This window comes from Limulus polyphemus, unplaced genomic scaffold (assembly GCF_000517525.1).
Source record: "Limulus polyphemus unplaced genomic scaffold, Limulus_polyphemus-2.1.2 Scaffold2042, whole genome shotgun sequence".
NCBI lineage: Eukaryota > Metazoa > Arthropoda > Merostomata > Xiphosura > Limulidae > Limulus > Limulus polyphemus.
This window is the reverse complement of record NW_013667652.1, coordinates 175,253-195,500: the sequence shown is the minus strand read 5'-3', so window position 1 is coordinate 195,500 and position 20,248 is coordinate 175,253. Positions and strand designations below refer to the sequence as shown.

At 31.6% G+C, this 20,248-nt stretch overlaps 1 protein-coding gene across 2 annotated transcripts in view; it reads right to left on the bottom strand.

Moving 5' to 3' along the window:
* Positions 1–1,123: 1,123 nt before the first annotated feature.
* LOC106465760 (CCR4-NOT transcription complex subunit 6-like) overlaps positions 1,124–20,248 on the bottom strand; it is a 101,976-nt gene continuing 82,851 nt past the window's right edge. For both annotated transcript variants that reach the window (XM_013925994.2, XM_022393688.1), the window contains 7 exons: positions 20,013–20,081; positions 18,730–18,887; positions 16,814–16,968; positions 13,889–14,040; positions 10,055–10,285; positions 7,807–7,984; positions 1,124–2,662 (listed from right to left, as the gene is read on the bottom strand). In XM_013925994.2, the coding sequence (XP_013781448.2) occupies positions 2,437–2,662; positions 7,807–7,984; positions 10,055–10,285; positions 13,889–14,040; positions 16,814–16,968; positions 18,730–18,887; positions 20,013–20,081 (1,169 nt within the window). In that variant the 3' untranslated portion in view covers positions 1,124–2,436. The remainder of the gene's footprint in view (positions 2,663–7,806; positions 7,985–10,054; positions 10,286–13,888; positions 14,041–16,813; positions 16,969–18,729; positions 18,888–20,012; positions 20,082–20,248) is intronic.

Sequence of the window (20,248 nt, the reverse complement as noted above, 5' to 3'; positions counted from 1 at the left end):
CAATTGTTAATAACATACAAAAAATTAAAACTTGAGGTTTTGTCTCACATCCAAGATAAGGACTGAACTGAAGTAGGAAATTCTAAACATTGCTTTAAAAAAAAGAAGAGAGAGAAAGAGAGAGAAAAGAAATACAATTATGGAACAAGTAATAGTTTTGATACAATGAAGTAAAAAGTTTTGTTCCAGTAAGTGGCTTTGAATTCTTAATAATAAATATAACATAAAAATATATGCCAATTAGTAATAGTTAGTGCCACAAATTAACTTGCTAATGTTGTTACAGGGTTCATCAAGACTTACATTTATAACACAAACAATGTTGTAACACTGCTGCAGAATAATAATAATAATAGCAATATTATGGATTTTAAATGTATTTCACTTTAATATTGCCTTCTTGAGTGTTCTAAGTACTTTGAAATATCTATTTTAATTCAGAAGATTAACTTTAAGGTAATTTCAGGCATAATTCTTTGTGATAAATTAAGAGTTTTGTAATATATGGCTCTGTTTTTAATGTGAATACCAAATGTAATCTAACATTTTAATTAATATTGAGCTATAAGACTAAAACAAATAGAAGGGCTTTATGCTATTTTCTAAAGCTTGAATGCCTTGTTCAAAATATGAATATTATTGAGTTGCAGAGTGGTTTACTTTTATTGCAGTAATTACTGTATCCTAATAATTAAAGAAGTTTGAAATATCAGAAAGTAAAAATATAGTCCAGCTTATTTTCTTGCTAGTTGATAAGCAAGATTTTTAAAGAAATTTAAATCAGAAGATGTTTTGCAGCCATGCATTTTTCAATAAAATTTTACAGAAATGTATAAGAGTGTATGTAACACACACACATTTTTACCTGATAATTCAAAATCTATATCAGATAACATTTATTCTTTAACTAAAAATTCACTGATATCTTGCATTCTAATTCAGATAAATCATAGAAATTTCAATTTAAAATAATTATATAATTATAATATCTATAAAACAAAGACATCTTAACTCTTGTAATAATGACCTTAAAAATGAAAAATTACATTTTATAACTAACAGTTCACGTGGTATTATTTCATTTTACAATTAATCTATTCGGATAATATATATACAAAAAAAAATTAAGAACAAATAGTTTTTAAATTATTAAACTACCAAGTGAGCTTTTTACATTAGAACATACAGTAAACTGAAAATTACACAACTCTTGGCTATGGGCTACCACGTGAAGTAAAACATAAGCATGTTTGGTATACTCAACATTTACTGGTACAAGCACTTTTACTAAAGCAAAAGCAGACCTCAACATTACTGTACTAAATAATACTTTTTACAGGTTTGAGTAAGCTATTTTTCCTTCAAATTTCTTTAACTATTTACAAAGAATTTTGTCAATATGTTTACCAATTAGAACCTTTTAAAACATTTTGTTAAATAGTAACTACTAAAAGTAAGGTAAGAATGATTAGATAGTAATCAACAATTAATGTATTGTAATTATGAAATGTAAGTTTGATTGACAATGTAACCAAGTATATTTAGATAAATTTTCTTCTTCCTTTTTGATCAGTTTCACAAACATCAATTTTATGCAAATATTTCTATTTATTGTTTGAAAAAAAAACCCTAGAAAACACTACTGACAAACAAACCCACATATCATACTGCAGTGAATCAAACACCATTTACGAGAAGTGACAAAATTTAGAAAATATTCAAATGATGTTTAAAACTCTAAAAAACAACATCAAACACACAAAGAACACTATCACATACATAATCACAAGTTTCTCCAAACAATTTAATACATTTGTATGGGAAAAAAGAATTAACAAGAACAATTAATGTTTTCGATTATTCCAAATGATTTATATTTGATGGTGGGATTCATACCATATATAACAATGAAAACAAGAAAAAACATTTCACACAAAAGGTGTCATATCTAAATTGGTACAATTATAAAACATTTAAGTTGCTCTGGTTTGCACAATATGTCCCACTACACAGGTTCTTATGGTAAGATACAATTGAGTATATAAGTACATTACAATCAAAATTAAAAAATGGGGGGTAGGTGGGAAGAGATATTATCCAGTGAGACTACTGTCGAAAGGTGTAAGTTTCTTTTGTTAAGTCAAAAATACATGGTTGTTATGTAAATGTAAATGGAAAACTGCATTTTTATGAAATGTATAATGGTTATCTATTTAAAAATGGTATGGACCCTTCAAGGTGAAGCTTCTAAAAAAAAATAAATTTTTACATTCCTTTTTTTTCTCACTGCTGGAAGAGTGACTTAATGATGGAGTACAGAGCTGCCTCAGGAAATTTCATTTAAAGTCTTTGTTCCCCCTGGTGAGTAGAATTGTGCCCTATTTGGGATGACCAGCTGATATTGGCAACTTGTGGCCACAGCTGGAATTAAAGCTGCTACCTGTTGAGCATTAGTCCATTAAGGAGCATTGGTGAAGAAGTTGGGAGGGTCATCTCTACTTCAACGAGCAGTGGAAAGTGATCGGATGGGATGTGAGGATGAGGACAGCCAGCAATCTTGTTCTCTTTTATCCACTCTTGGTCTAATGATCCTAACAATCCCAGAACAGTAATATGTTTCTTAGAGTAGAAGATGTAATCAATGATACCCTTGAAGTCATATCTGAAATTAACACACACAACAAACGATTTTGTGTCAAAGTACAGAAAAAACATATTCAACCTTCCATGTTTAAATACCACACTGTCACCTTTCCTTTTAACAGATCAATTCTAATATGATACTTTTATCTAACATTGGTTCATTTCATCAGTTCTGCCAACCATAACATTAGATATTTGTACTCAATACGTTTTAAAAATTTTCATTAGTCATTAAAATTTTTCCTGATTTTAAACAACTGTAAATATCTATTAAAAAGTCAGAGACAGAATTTAGATTTAGAATAAATATTAATGAGCACAGAATTGCTAAGAAATTTCTGGATACAGTGGAATAACAACATAAATGTGTGGTTTGTTTACAAAACTGACTAATGCTCATTATTAACTCTATACTAATAATAAAAAAACACATTAGTCTTACTTTTTTATAACTTATCAACTTATTTGTTGTTCACATATGAAGGGTTCATTTGGTTGTTTGTTTAAGCACAAAACTATATGTGGGCTATCTGTGCAGTGCCCACCATGGGTACTGAAAACCAGTTTTAGCATTATAAGCTTCCAGACTTACTACTGAGCAATTTGGGGGGGGGGGGGGGGTTTTGAAGGGGAACTGTTTTGAACTGTTGGAAGACGATTTGTACCCTTCTATTGTGAATTTCACATTTCACTATATAAGAAATGCACTTAAATTAATTAAAAGTTAAAATCAGCTACTGATTTGTGCAACTGCATTACATTTTGCAATATAGTTTCAACAAAAGAGAAGAAACATGTTGCTACATACATGGTAGCATGTCATACTTTTAGTCTATTCATTGTTTCTTGTTAGATTTTAAGGCAACTTAAATATAACTTTGCAATATAAATATGTTGGATATTCTTTGTATATGAGGCCTGTTGGCATAATTCTTTTAGTGGTTTGACTGAGTAGCTAGGATTTTTACTGAAAAACAAACTAACAAAGAGAGCATTGGATATGTGTTTTATAGTTAATCTAAATTAACAGATAAAGTTTTGCTTAATTCAGTATAAGTAAGTTACACAACTAATATGTGCATTTAAACTGTGATTATTTTGAAATCAATAATCTATTGGAATTAATGGGAGAAGTGAAACTTCAGTAAGTTAGTGCATTGAATTGTGAAATGTTCAACAACTGTGATGCAAATATAAAATATTTGAATATATATATATATACACCTACATACACACACACATACACATACATATATACAATAAAATACAGAAAGCTTATCATTCACATGGTTTGTGAACCATCTGTGAAAATTTTGAAACATTTTAATGGTTACTAAATTAACTATTTTTTGCAACTTTGAAAGGGTTAGTACAAAAGTGACTGGAGTACATTATATTAAAATGATTTTGAATATGCGAATCAGCAAGTCACATGCCAATCACAGCCAATATACAAAATTGTAGAGAAACATCATGGATCAGATCTATGTCAAAAAATGTAAAAATGTAATTATTTTGTAGGTAGTGTGATGTCACTGAAAATAGATCACATTTGGGAATGATATGTAACAGCTCTTTCTGTTTGTTTGTTTCAAATTTCGCGCAAAGCTACAGGAGGGCTATCTGCATTAGTCGTCCCTAATTTAGCAGTGAAAGACTTGAGGGAAGGCATCTAGTCATCAACACCTACCACCAACTCATGGGCTACTTTTTACCAACAAATAGTGGGATTGACTGTCACATTATAATGCCCCCCATGGCTGAAAAGATGAGCATGTTTGGTGGGACGGGAACTCAAACCCCTGATTCGCAGATTGCAAGTCAAGCTCCCTAACCATCTGGCCATGCCAAGCTCTTTCTGATGCAATATATTCATATACTCAGATCATAAAGATGTGTTTGAGTAAGAGATTTAGAATTCACAAGAAGGGTGATATCCCTTGCACTTAATGGCATTAGAAAATAAATGACTATGGATCACCCTGGGACATCAGGACCAACCAGAAGGACATGAAGCAAGTCATATCTCAACCATGGTAAGCAAAGTGTGACATCTTTTAACAAGTGAAAATCCATGAACACAAAAGGTCAGAGGCAAAAACCACCCATGTATCCCAGCAACAACAACAAAAAATCAAGAAGGATCTCCAACTGAAACAAGGCGCTAGTTATATTAACCATTTCAACTGTCATCTACTTCAAGCATCTGGAGAAAGAATTGGGTATTTATGCTTTTCTATACAAAGATATATTGGTCAAGTCATCACAAACAGCATATATAGACTTCTGTGGGATTAGACTGGGAAATTGTCAACCCTGTACACAAAGATGATTTATGGAAAGCCTGCAAGGAAGACTGGTGTGCTTTAGACATGACAGCCTCACAATGAATCCTTTTGCAATGGAAGATATGTTACAAGGATATTGTCAAGATGCATGGTCATCAGAAAGAGCATGACTTGACATAGCAACACCAGTCCTTCATTTTAATAAATACAAGTATAACTATAAACTGCTCTTCCTAAATTACCGAGTTGCTCTCTTCAGAGCAAAAAAACACAAGGAGTAAAAAAAACTGAAATTCTAACACGGGTATATATTGTGACTATTCAGGAATTGTTTATTTTGTGCTGCAAAGCTAACTGAAAAAATAATTTACAAGACCTTTAATCCTTTGACAATGGATAACCTTTTATACACTTTTCTATGGAAATCATGGTGTTAAATTCAAAATTTAATTTAACACCTACACTATCGATGTATGTGAATGAAATTAACATTATAATGTGTGTTACGAACATCAAAGTTTTATGTTATCTAAGTTTTAAGTCCTTTATTTCAAAAGAAACCTTTAAAAAACTATTTAAAACTTCAGGTGTGTTGTCACATGACCAACGAGCGTTCTCTACTTTGGCACTCTGTATCTTAAATAATACAATGGCAGTTGTGCAGATGTATGTCTAGACTATAAGATGCTTATATAACCTTTTGAGTTGTACATTTCAAAGATCTATGAATGAATGCAAATGAAACAAGTCATAAATTTTGTCAATCTCTGACAGGTGCCACACCCACATTTAACAGAGTTGTTTGAGCTTTGCAGCCTACATGTAAAGGTTACATATGCATGTATATAGCCATTAGAAACAGCTCATATTACACTATAATCTAACGAAGGTTATTTTGAAATTGGCACAGAGTTGTCATCATGGAGTATATGTAACTGACTATAGTATTGTTGGCTGCTTGATCGACTAAAGCACATACAGTTGTTTCTTACCTAAATATGTTATAGTTAGAGATGCAGTTAAATTGTATTTAAGTCTTACTTTTATATTTCAGTTAATCATGTATTATTTATGTTTTAAAATGCATAAATGAAAGGTTCAAAATTTGTTTTAGATATACATCATACATTGTGTCAGTTTTCAGGACTTAATGATATTACACAGTGCACGAATATTTTGCAGAAGGGTTGCACATCTCTAACTTAGATGCTATAATTTACCTCAAGGGCACCCTTAACTTGTGTCGAGATGAATAATAAATGGTAAAGGACAAGACCCCAAATTACGAATATAACCAAAAAAACATCTTTAAAGATAATTTATAAAAAAATTAAAAGTTTGAGTGCAAATAACTACTATAGATAAATAACATTTTTATCAGGAAGATGTAATTAAAATAATGTCATTATGTGTGTACAAGATACTTATAAACTTTAACAAAATCTTACTAGGTTTTGTGAGGAATGCACAAAGTTACCATATTTTTGTTGCATAAATGTCTTTTCCTAGTCGAGCAGATGGTAATCATATCCACCCGTGCTGAAAGGGTTAACAGATTTGGAGTCATTTCCTATTTTGTCATAATAATATGCATACATAAACCTTAAGCTGAATTTGTTGTAATTTTACGGCTGACATCCAAAATAACATTCCGTTCTCCCATAACTCACTATCCAAGCTTTGAAGTTTTGACTGTACTCACAATAAAAGCTTACAAGTATAGCATAAAAATGTAGCTAATAATCCATATTTTAAGTTCTTAATTTTATAAGGCAATATTTAAATAAATCCTGAATTTCTCCAAGCATGAGAATTGTGACATTTTCTCTCTAAGTATCCTCTCTTCTCTAATTTATTTACCTCCAAGAAATATGAAATGCAATGTAAATTAATCATTATAACGTTGTCATCACTCAGGCAAAGCATAATGTTCATAGTCTTCAATCTTACGTGGTTACAAAGCAATAAAATAGAAAATCAGGCTCCCCTTCCCATGCCCACTTTTTATATCCTCTCTTTCAGAAATTGCCTGTAGTTCTCTCTGACATTCAATACTATATTATTTATAACCAATAGAAAACCAAGGTTTACATCTATCAAATGACATATTATATTAACTGTTTTACAGAGAATTTTCAGTATCACTTTCAGTACAAGCTCAATTCCCTCGGGAAACACATTGACTAGCTTAGATGAATTTGTAATGGTTCTTGTCACATAGTCAGAAAAATTGTGATAGTTATGGAACATTATCTGCCTTTTGCATGTTATTATTCTGTGTTCTTTGTTGCATTATTTAATCAAATAAAAAATTATTTAGTGCAGTACTACCATTAGTATAAAAAAATAGGGTTAAGTGTCATCAACAGCAAAAAAAAAAAGAATACCCAGGTAAGTACTTTATTTCTTGTTTTTTATGTGTATTCTTTACTTATTATTTAAAAAAATAACTAAAAATAAAGTGTAAAAATAGGATTCGCATGTGCACCATTGAATCATGTCAGATTGAAAGTAAGTTTGCTACATGATCAAAGTGAATGAAATCCTCATATCTGCTGAGCTGATTACAGTATTTTAAATTTTTTTAAGTCCATTCTTGGAATTTTAAGGAGCACTGTTATTTATGCTCCTTGGACAAAGAGTACAAAGGAGCACATTCCTGCTTGCACTCCTTAAAAATAAACCTCTGCAACACAAATTGTAATGATATGGTGAAGCTCTAAAATATTTTTAATATAATGTACTCAGATATTCCATAAGAAATAAAGAGATATAACAAAAAGATTGAATCCCAAATATATTTCTTAAGTTAAAAGGTTTTGAATTAATTTTATTTTTTCAAACAAGAAGGTTTTTGAAACTTCAAGTGACTTACGTATAATTTGTGTAAGCCATGATGTCATCTTTGTATGCTCTGGATAACTTGAAATCATGAGTGTATTCATTTGTTTTATCTGTGCTACTTAACTTCCGAAGACAATCTTTGTAACCTAGCTTCTTGAAGTCAATGTGGTCTACAGAGATTCTTCCTGAAGACAGAAACTCCACAACTCCTTAAGAACAGATCACATACATTGTGTAATGTTACATATCGTAAGATGCTTCTTTTACAGTTTTTTTATACACCATAATTAGAATAATAATTTAGAAACAATATCCTTACCAATAAAAATCATGATGTTAGATAAACATGTAGGTTCAAGAACTCAATCTAACACAAAAATACAATATTCTATAACCCAATAACAAAATGTTATACACTGGATGGATGGAATCATGACCCACAAGTTACAATTATAAAAAATGCAAAAATATTTTCCAGAAAATAATGATTTGATGGGGAGAAGGAAGACATTTAATATGAAAGTAATAAGATTTTAAAAACAAGTTTGAACTAAGTCATAATCATGAGTATACAAACTATTAATGAGCTGTTTCAAATCAGAAGTAATACAAATCATAAGTTTAGGCTACTACCAGGAATTTATCACTCTAATTCTTTGTACTTTTTATGATAAAAAGTATGGCATGTGGTAGAGACAAGTAATGACAAAATAATATTATTTTAGCAAATTAACTTAGTTTCTCATTACCCATAAAATTACACCGAGAGTGAACTGAACAAAAGTTCAAATTAACAATCATGACTACCATTTTTCACTATCTGTGTTCAATTCTTTCAGTAGTAATTAAAATGGAAAAGCTAACTGAAAATTTACTATTAAAACACTTCCTTAACAAGCAAGTTAAATGAGGAGTTACGAAAAACAATATATTAACAAACAAAAAATTACCAATGCATAACATGAAACACATACAATAAACTCATCATTAGAGAAATATTGAGATTTTTGAATATCAATAAAAAAAGCCCATTTACATTCATGAAAATAGTCTGGTATGATTAAATTTATACTGATTATCTTTGTACATGCTGAAGATATCAAGTATGAATGGCACTGATACTAGTATTTTCAATCTGAATGGCACCTTATGCACACAGAAGTTTAAGTACAACCATTCTTAACTTTGAAATGCTAACCAGAAGGAAAGCAGTCAGTCAAAAGCTTTCTCTGCTACAAAGGCTTTGGACCAACTAACAGAACTGACTGTCACTCTTATAATACACCCAGAACTAAAAGTGTGGAATATGTACAGAGGCATCATGGCACATACCTTAGATATTTTAATTTACAGTCTACCATGCTTAACATTATGCAACCCTAACATAAAAAATTACACCAAGGAAGAATACTTGTTTTCACTAGGAACATGTGTCATCTGTTTTTTTTGTACGAAAAAACTCATCTTGCAAATTACGGTACAATTTCATTGTCAATAGCCTCAAATATATTCATTCCTGAAAATGAATGACTCTCAAAGTAAACATATGAAAAGAATAAATTATTTCCCCATTTTTAATATTAATATACATGGATTTATAACAAATCACAGAACACTGTTTTACATCTCTAATTTAAATTACATTTCTGAAAATTATTTATGCAAATCTATTAAATTTCTCACAAAATGTAAGGGCAACAATACCACAGAAAATCTTCATTAAATCCTATTTATCTACCAAATTTCAGCAATATGCTATTAACCAGAATAAACCATAGAAAACAAAAACACCTATACACAGCTTGACACAATTTTGATTATTCCACTTGGTTGTAAAATGGAACAAACTTGCTCGTACAGAATGAATCCTATACTAAGCTTTATCAGCTCTCATCAGTCCAATTACCTCAGTGACAGAAAATGTTATCTAAAGAAGTTCTAAATGTTTTTACACATAGGAGACAGCTTAGTACATAGTTGTTTGTGTACCCATCTTTTTCACCTTTATTATTATGATGAAGAGGAAATGCATTTTTAAAGTAACCAGCCAGCCCACATCAGTAACTTCTGAAAACAGTGACAGCCATAGTATGATGGTCTAAACATCGGTCTAACAGTTGTTCAAAAGATATTGAGCTGCAATTTTTCATTTATATAAAAATCTATTTACTCTTTCAAAATAGAAAAATATATGAGGCTGTATACCTTTACTAAGCTTTTTTTCTTTTTTTTTTTTCTGTTAAAAAGTATAAAAAAACATGCTTATACACTGTACTCACCTGATCCAGGAAGAGAGTTAAAATCACCACAGAGAAGCAGAGGTATGTTGTTAGCATCACACCTCTGAGAGCCTGAATAGAAACTCTGTGAAGCTTCTTCTACAATACTCTGTAATTCATTCATTAACATCATAGTTTGAATGGTCTTGACATCACAGAACTCTGGATCCCAGTGTAAGTGGGCTGTACATACCAGAAGGGGCTGATGAATCTGAGAGGTATCAGCTGTACCTGAAGATACACAACAAAAGAGTCACAAATAGTTGTTGTCTATAACAGTGTTTATTACAGTATTGTAAAATATTAGATTTTAGAAAGAAAATGATAATAAAACTGATCTTATTCTTTGATAGATTCTTTAGGCAGAGTATTCATAATGAAAGTTAGTTGAATGGACAGCAACTGCCTGTCATAGAAACACAAGTGTAGAGGACAATGTTTCAAAAGTCTTTTACCTTTTGTTTTGAGATCAGTACTCTGTTGGATTGTGGAGGGCATGTTATGATTGGTTGGTTTATCCCTGTTACTGACTATTTGGCTACACTCAACTTACTCCCAATAAAATGAGGAATTCTATGAACAAACAGATGGTCTAGTTATGGTATCACCACTCTCTCCAATCCTAGTAGACATTTCCACACATATACAACCAAGTTTCTACAGATGTTATGTCGAAAACAACTTAGTTACCTGGCCGCACGGTAATAAAAACTTAACAACCTTCCTAGAACATCTTAATTATATAGACAAAAGAATCCACTTTACCATGGAAATAAAGGAACAAAACAGCCTACCATTTCTTGTCATACTCATCAGCAAACAAGAGAGAAAAATCACCACAACTGCATACAGAAAACCTACACACACGAATGGATACCTACACTTCCAGTCCTATGATTCAACTTTGATAACACGTGGTATAATCCAATGCCTAAACAAGAGAGCAGAAAACATTTGCAATAAGACATCCATTGAAACAAAATGCCAAAAGATGCTTTAAACAGAACAGTTATGCCTCCTTCTTCATCAAAAGAAGAAGACCATAACAGAAAGATAAGGAAAACACTACCACTAATACCATTTACCTCCCCTACCTGCAAAATTTCAGTGAAAAACTCATATGCATAGCCAAGAAATTCAACAAATATGTCCAGTGGAAATCCTACAAGACAGTAAGTTCCATTCTGGTGAAAAACAAATAGAAACTAACCAATGTGAAACACAAAAATGTCATTTATGAAACTCCATGTTCCTGCAACAAAACATACATTGGAGAAACAGGAAGAAGGCTCATGACAAGAATAAAAGGACATAAAGACAGTATAAGACTCATGAAAACACAAAATTCAGCCACTGCAGAACACACCATGTCAATTGGACACAAAATAAACTTGGAAAAAACTAGAATCATCGACACAGACAAATTTTAGAAGAGAAGAAAAATCAAAGAATACTTTTACATTAACGCAGTAAAACCTTCACTAAACAGAGATTCTGGATTAGAGGTGAGTTAACTGGCTACCATTGGTTGAATCTACAGGAAGTCTCTCCAAATCAGAAACAGGGATAAATCAAACAATAATAACACATCCTCCACAATCCACTAGAATACTATAAAGACCGACAACACCATATATACGTTTACCTGAAGACGAAAGGCAGATGTTACTTGATAATAACTCAAAAGTTCTATATGTGATCATAAAAAGTAGACTACTTTGTCCTTGGACAAAAAAAAGAGTAATATTAAAAGTTATAATTTTCCAACATTGAAAATATATTTCCGACAGGTACTCACTTCCACTCACATACATAGCTACTCTTGTTCAGTTTTTTTTTTGCACACCACAAGCCTTTTATTTCTACATACCCTCTCAGTTCACATGGTTTAACTGATTCATGCATGCAAATTATCATGCGACAAACCTCCACCAATAGACGTGCTTCACACACACGTGACTCCCTCTATGCTATTCTATCTAACTATCACTTTGAGTTTAGGCAGAAAGCTAAGCACCGGTAGACAATGGGGAAGGAAGGGTGGAAAGTGTTAGTGGAGTAAGTACTTATCGGAAATATATTTTCAGTGTAGGAAAAAGTATAACTTCCCACAAGGTACCTTACTTCTGCTCACATACATAGCTAGAATTTCCACATTGAATAGTGAAGAAAACAGAAGCACTCGCCAAAATCATCTGAAGGACACCCCCCAAAAGGGAACCTTCAAAGAAGAAGATGATATGTGGAAGACCGCACAACTTCTTTATCAGGTATACTCTTTGTCCAGACATGGAAAAGGGGAGACTGAGTTGGGTGGACAAAAATGAGGAGCACATCACATTGTGGGTAAAAGAAGGGATGTGTTCTAAGGTGTAGAGTGGCAGGGGCATGATGGACCATACATGGCAAGTCAACTGCATCCAAAACTCTACTGCCCAGAACTGACATCCACGCGGGGATAGGACAAGGATCATATCATTGTTAAGTCAACTTCAATCCAAAACTCAACCGCTAGGGACTGATATCCAAGTGGGGGCAGGAAAGAGGATCATACTATCTTCACTTCAAGTTCAGCCATATGGAGTAGGGAGAATTATCACCACCAATCGGTGAGCAGGGCACATGTGATCAGAATGAAATACAAATATATTCCTCTCAAATCATGTGTAAGGACCTATGTTGATTGGTTTAGCTCTAAATACAAAACTCAACCACTGCGAACCGACATCCATGTGGGGGTAGGATGAGGGTTCCCAATCTAAGGAGTGAACAGCCTTGATGCCAGTACACTACGTGCGAGTACATCATGTCGACTGGTTCAGCTCTATGTCCAAAACCCAACTGCCGGGAATGGACATCCATGCAGGGGTAGTATGAAGAATCCCAATCGCATGGCATAATGATAATATATGGTGATTGGTTCAGTTTTAAATCCAAAATTCAACCTCCAAGAACTGACATCCATGCAGGAGTAGGATGAGGGGTCCCAATTGCACTATATGAGTGTGGTTGATATGTTGATTGGTTCAGTTCTAAATCCAAAACTCAACTGTTGGGAACCGACTTCCACGTGGGAGTAGGATGAGGGATCCCAATCATGTCTACACCATCACCCTACTCTCAACTGAATGGATGCATTATTTTTATATTATATATTTTTCACATTCAGGAGAAGACCTCCATGGTCCACCACCCCAGTGGCTTGGAACTGGAAATTGGTAAGGACTCTCTTACTCAACTGGAAGAAACAGGGATGAAAAAAACTCAGTGGAGAGTCCGGAGGAATGTTCACACCTGAGACAGTGCAATGGGTGACCATGAAACCCTATATTGAAAAGCAGACCAAATCAGATCTTTTCAATCTGAAAACTAAAATGTTTGTGCCATGCAAAAAAATATTGCATCTAGAGGGCAGCACTGAATGAGAATAGCTATGTATGTGAGTGGAAGTAAGGTACCTGGTTGGAAAGATATTATGAGAATATTACAATGAAAACAAAAACATTATCATCTCTTGACTGTATAAAACAGTATATGTTGATGAGTACTTAATTACATTACTGATTCAAAGTTAGTTTTGAACAAACAAAATGTACATTTTAAAAGTATTTTACAAAGAGATTTAAAAATTATCATATTTAAAGATATGATAAAAATTCTATAGAAAAATAATTTAAAGCTTTGTAATTAAATAAGTAATTCACCAAAAGCAAAATATCAAGGCCCATTGTTTGATGGAAAGTTGATGCTTTTCTTTTTTCTTAAATTAATTTTCACATAATCTCTTACATCTACTTTTTAATCAATTTAAATTCATTTGATGTTGATGCTAACCATTTTCGAATGCTCCTTCCCTGGTTTGCAAAAGTGCTGTAAGACCTATGTTATCCTTAGTCTGAACTCTATTCAACATGTCATCAGACCCCTCTGCATTAGCCATAGCCAACTGGTTGAACTCTACAAGATGATCTTTAATGAGAGAAAATCTGAAATAAAACAAGTATTGATTAGGTTCAAACAACTGGTCAAAATTTCAGGAAAGTATAGTTTAAGGCACTGAATTTATTGGAAGGGTTGGTGATTTAAGCACTGAAACATTTGGCCAGTGCCATACAAATGCATTTTCTTTAAAGGACCCTTCCAACTCAAAAACTACTTGTTAAAAGGTACCTAAAATGTTTAAAGTTTTCTGTGAAAGTTCTTAAATATTTAGTCATTTTTTAAACTCATGCATACTGCTTCTAACTGGATTACTATCATATGATAAGCAGATGGCTCATGACATACTAAGAAATAAGAGCTTGATATTTTATTCAAATACAAATAATTGAATTTAACACACACACACACAAAAGTTAAACTTATATAATGAAGGTTTCAGCCAAATGTCTACCATCAGCAAAGAAGATTGTTTGCTGAAATGTTGACAGCAATTTTAACCACTTCTCTTTTTCATATATCATCAAGATGTAGCTGCATTTCTTTGCTATTTGAATTAAAATGTAACACATCACTCATTCTTCTATTTAGAAAAACAACTTGGAAAATGCAAAACAAGAATTAAAAAATACTATTTATCTCAAAACTATAACAATTCAAGCTATGTCTAGTCTCACTAAATGAACTGTTTAGATGGAAGAAAACAATCAATCATATAAATTCTTAATGTTGACTCAAACTCTAAGTTTAAATATAATCTAAGTGCTAAAAACAGTAGTCCCACTCATTAAACTCTTACTGTGACAACATAAAGCAATTTGTAAAGTAAAAATATGTCAAACTGCTTTATAACAACACATTTTGATGGCTGTGGATGCCAATTCTGACATATGAAAAGAACTACACACATGAATACTGATATGCCTTGAAAGTTTTTCTACATGCAGTTAAAGTGTACTAAAGTGAAATATTTGAAACCACTCATTAATATAAATCTAAATTTAAGGGCAATAGGCAAACCAGCAATTTTCCAGAAAATAATCCTTTTTTCAACTGCAATTTAAATGAAAATAAATCACAAATAGACATTTCATGAATTTATATGCAACAAATTTTGAAAAGATAGTCTAACTATGGGAAAAAACACAATCAAAAAACAATCACAGAAAGAATCTGATCAGTTTATTAAAATGCAATACATCTAACATGTCTGCCCTAAGATACCAATTAATTATAACATTAAAGAAAATAAATAAGAGTGTTATCAAAATTCCCTACCAGGAAAAATAAATAACAGATATTGAATGTCCACCTGTAAATAAATTTGTAGAAACTGTACTGTAATGTCTTGGGGAAAAAATTAAATATATACAGTTGTGCCTCATTACCATAAGGACAAAAAGAATTCTGTACTTTGGAGCCATAGGTGCATTAGAAGAGCGACACTCAAATTCCACTATTTAATTAGAGCAGTCCATGAGTTGGTTGTGAGTGGTATCAATTACTTGCCATGCTTCTACTCTATCACTTCAAAATTAGAGACAACAAGCACGGATAGCCCTTGATTATCTTTGTGTATAATTCAACAAAGGGCAACAACAAATATATGCAAAAAATAAGTATTTCAAGCTTAATAATAGTTATCACACTGAAGAAATTTAAACTTGCAATTTGATAAATTGGGAGAATAGTTTTTTGAAGTAATTTTATATTTTCTCTGTATAACAATAATGGGTTAATATTTCTAACTTGTTTTTTGCTAAAGTGGTTGGTGAAGAAGATTAATCACTGCAATGACTATGCTATTGACCACCATAAACCTCTATATGTGATGCCACCTTAATCTAAAATATATTATGAACAAACATTGTTTCCAAACTAATGTTAATTTAAACTGAAATAGATTATGGATAAAAGATGTTACAAAGTGGTTTCATCTTGGAATCAAAGAGGTTATAGACAAATAATGTTTCAAAAGTCACCTTGGTACTAAATATGTTATGAACAATGTTTCGAATTGATGTTACATTTGTCTCAAATACAATATGCATAAAGGATGTTTCTAGTGTTGTCACCTTGATCCCCAGTATGTCATGGACAAAGAAGATTTCAAAATGTCAACTTTGACTCCAATACATTATTGATAAAAATGCTTCAAAGTAATGTCACCTTGGCCCCAAATTTGTTACAAAATATGTTTCAAAGTGATGTCAACTTGATCCCAAGTGTATTGTGAAGAAACAATGTATCAAAGTGATATTTGCATAATCCCAAATATTTTACAAAAATGTTTCAAAGTGATGTCAGCTTTTTCTGAAATGTTATGGACAAAAGTTGTTTCAAAGTGATATCACCTTGGTCCTAAATACGTTATGAACAAACAAACAAAGATTCAGAGTAACATCACCTTGGTTTTAAAATATGCTAAGGACAAATGATGTCACCTTGGTATCAATACATTATGGATAACACAATGTTTCTAAGTTATATTCCATTGGTTCAAATAAATATGGACAAATAATGTTTTGAAGTAACATCACTGTCATTACAAATCACTATTAACAAAATTGTTTCAAGCTTTTTTATGCTGAAAAGTTTGTTCAAAACTGTAGCTCTAATGTATAAGTAACAAGTTATTAATACTCTTTTAATAGTGAAATTCCCTTTTTGAGGAACAATGAAAAATATGTATGCTTTATGTTACAGTCATGAGGACTAACAATGAGACATATGGATAATAAATATTTAATTCATTTAGATTAAGTTCTTAAAATCTAAAAAAGTAAACCAAATTACAAGTAATCATAAGAATAAACCTACTTGTCTGAGCGAAAGAAAATGGCACAACCATCTACATGTTTTCTCTCACTTTCCAGTACAATCTTTGCTCTTGACTTAGGTGAAAAAATTCCATCATAGCCTTCATGTTTTAACTCCGGTAAGAAAAAGTTATAGAACTGATCAGTTTCTACTTCCTGCAAAGACAATTTCCAAATCAAATTTTAGGATTACTCTGATACAAAAAATATTCTGATAACAACATATGAAACAGAAAATAACTTTACCTAAAACTAAGTTACTTTTGAGGATAGTAAATTACAAAAGCTAATAAAAGCATGAAACCTATCATTTTTTGTTCAGAACTTATAAATTTCAGTAACAAATATATAAGCTGATATTGATATTAGTCTTAGTAGTAGACATGACATGACAAAATCTGAAAGATAATTCTAACATTAATCTTAAAACAAGTTTAAAATGCTTGAATCCATTAGTTTTCTTAGAAATGGCACATGAAAATAACTGTTTACTATATGCAGTGAAACCACTTGCTTCTTCACTGAAGAGTACACACTTTTGACTAAAGCAATTGTCTACAACAATATATTACCTATCAAAAGCAATTCCAGTTTAGATTAGAAATAGTTATTTTTCTCCACTAAAACACTGATAAAACCCTTCTAGATAACTTCTGTTCAATAACTCATTTGACAAAACAACAACAAACCAATGTGCCAATCCAATCTAGACTGTGTAATACAATGAAGTTACAGACATAACCATGACTTTTCAACATAAGATAATTTTGCAACAAATATAGCAATGTCTTTCGAAGATGAGTCAATGTTGCTAAAGATGCAGCCATCTCTTTACAACAAAAGTCAACGTTACAACAGACTAAAGTATACTGTGTATAATGTTTAAATCTACAGATGTATTATATTTTTTTAATATATTTTTCTGCATACCACATTTATCGATTATTATTCTTTTGTGAGGAATAAAAAACTAGTACACCCTATTTCCATTATATTCTCATTCTTAATTGCGATACAATGACAATTCTCAACACATTATGGTAGAATTGAATAGAGGGAGTCACATGCATCATGGAAGTATGTTGCTCTTATTGGTGGAGGTTTGTCTCATGATGATTGCAAGATGCATTGGAATCACCAAATTCCATATGAGTGGGAGCTTCAAGGCTTGTGGCATGTACAAAAGATGTTTGCATATAGAGGGAAGCAATGAACGAGAATAGCTATTTATGTGAGAAGAGGTAATGTACCATATCAAAAGAAGAATATGTTACAATATGCCAACTACACTACATCTGCCACATCCAGTGCTGGACTAGATTAACTTAAGCATAGTCAAAATGTTACAAAAGTTGGCTGCTTAAAACAGCATTATAGTGGTAAGCATAGCTACTCAGTTACTGATAAGGACCAACTACCAACCACACTACGTCTGCCACATCCAGTGCTGACAAGGCCTTATTATTGTGTGAACTAGATTATGTTTAGCATAGTCAAAACATTACAAAAGTTGGTTAATTAAAACAACAGGATAGTGGTAAGCATAGCTACTCAGTTACTGATAAAGATCAACTTACATGTAGTCAGACTACTGCAAATGCTGGCTACTTAAATCAGTGGGCTAATGGGAGCTCTAGGAATAGTAGTTATAACAGTAGACTGATGGGATTGTGGTTAAACTACTATGATGGTGAGAAAATGTTACAAAAAAGCAGTGATAATTTTGGGTATACTAGTTATAAATATTGAACAAAATAGAGTTCAGTAAGTTTATGAAAAATATACTTGAATTTTATACTTAAGCTTTAAATACCTAGTGAAAACTTTGTCTAAGGGTAAATACTAAATCTGAGAACATTAGTTTTAATCATGAACCAATGACAAAATAATAACAATTTTAAGTCTGCTTTGAATTACCTGCAAAGAGATGATATCTGCAGAATAGTGGCGTATTTCTTCCATTATACCCTTCCGTCTGTATTCCCAGCTCAAGGCCCAAGATGGACAATAACCATACAACTGACGGGTGGCATATTTAGGACACAGGATGTTGTAACACATTACAGTGAAAATACCTAAAATATATAAAAGATAATATTGCAGTTAAAGTATCTGCAAATAATGCAATACATGTGTAGAAGTACCATTTTACCTCAAATTTTTAGCTAAAATACATTTTTGTAAACATTTCTGAAGATACTAAATTAAAATAGTTAAAACAAATTCAAAAATAATTAATATCAAGTATTAAATCCTCCAATTTATTTTAATTTTCAGTTAAATTATCCAATATAATTTATGTTCCAATCTCTTTGAGGTCTTCATAGTCTCAGAATTGAGATGATTTTAACCCTACAATTAGCTTTTTATATCAATTTTTCTACATTATTTATGCACCATCTTTCTTACAGATCCTTTGTTAGTTGCAGGGTCACTAATATTGTATGAGTAACATAAAAAATTTAAACAAAAACACCATTAATTTCATTAATAACCGTTCAAGTGATTTTACCTTTTTTTTTTTATAGAGCTGTTAGCAACAGTGTTAATATGAATAAAAAATTACTCAGTATGTTGTAATAAGTGAGCCCCACCAGTAACAACCAGCATAAAAATAAGTCTGCAACTTGAGGGTTAATGGAAATGGCTTGAATATAATAAACGATTATTTTCAGGATTTCTTACATGGTACTTATATAACATCATAAGAATTTTGAGATTTTCGTATTTGTTGCATTTACTTAAATGTAGTTACAGTCTTCAAAATAACCTGAAAATTTAGGATTAATGTAAATAACAATGACTTAAGTGTAGAACCAACAGATTAATGCATCTATTTTCTGATGTTAAACTTACAGGTGATTTAAATGTATAACAAATTGGTTGATATATTAATGTATTTATCATTACAAGAATATAAAAAAAGTCAAATGACATAACAATTTTAAGAGATAAATATAACTATTTCATTCCAATGATTAAATTACACAATATTTAACTCTTTGCTACAGTTTATACAAATTTCATGCTTACTACCATTTTGATATATTTTTTCGTATTGACAGAGTATGCAATGTAAATAAGTAAATAATTCTAAAACATCTGCATTAAATTTGGATCACAGATGTGGTTTTTGTTTATCTGAATGAGCTAAGGAAGTAAATTACATTCTACAATACAATGTTACAATGCAAACTTACATGTTGGCTTCTGGCTATCTGGGAGGGCTAAGGGAATCCATGGTCTTTGAGGAGGATGAAGTTGGGTGACTAGAGAAGTAAGGGAATAAAAAAAATATCTGAATGGAACTCATACTGTTTGTAAGAACATCATGCTGATTCTCTTGATAATTATCCACCATTATGATACCTCGATAAACATCAAACTAAACATTAATTAAAAGTGCTTGGGATTAGTCTAATAGACTGACCCTATA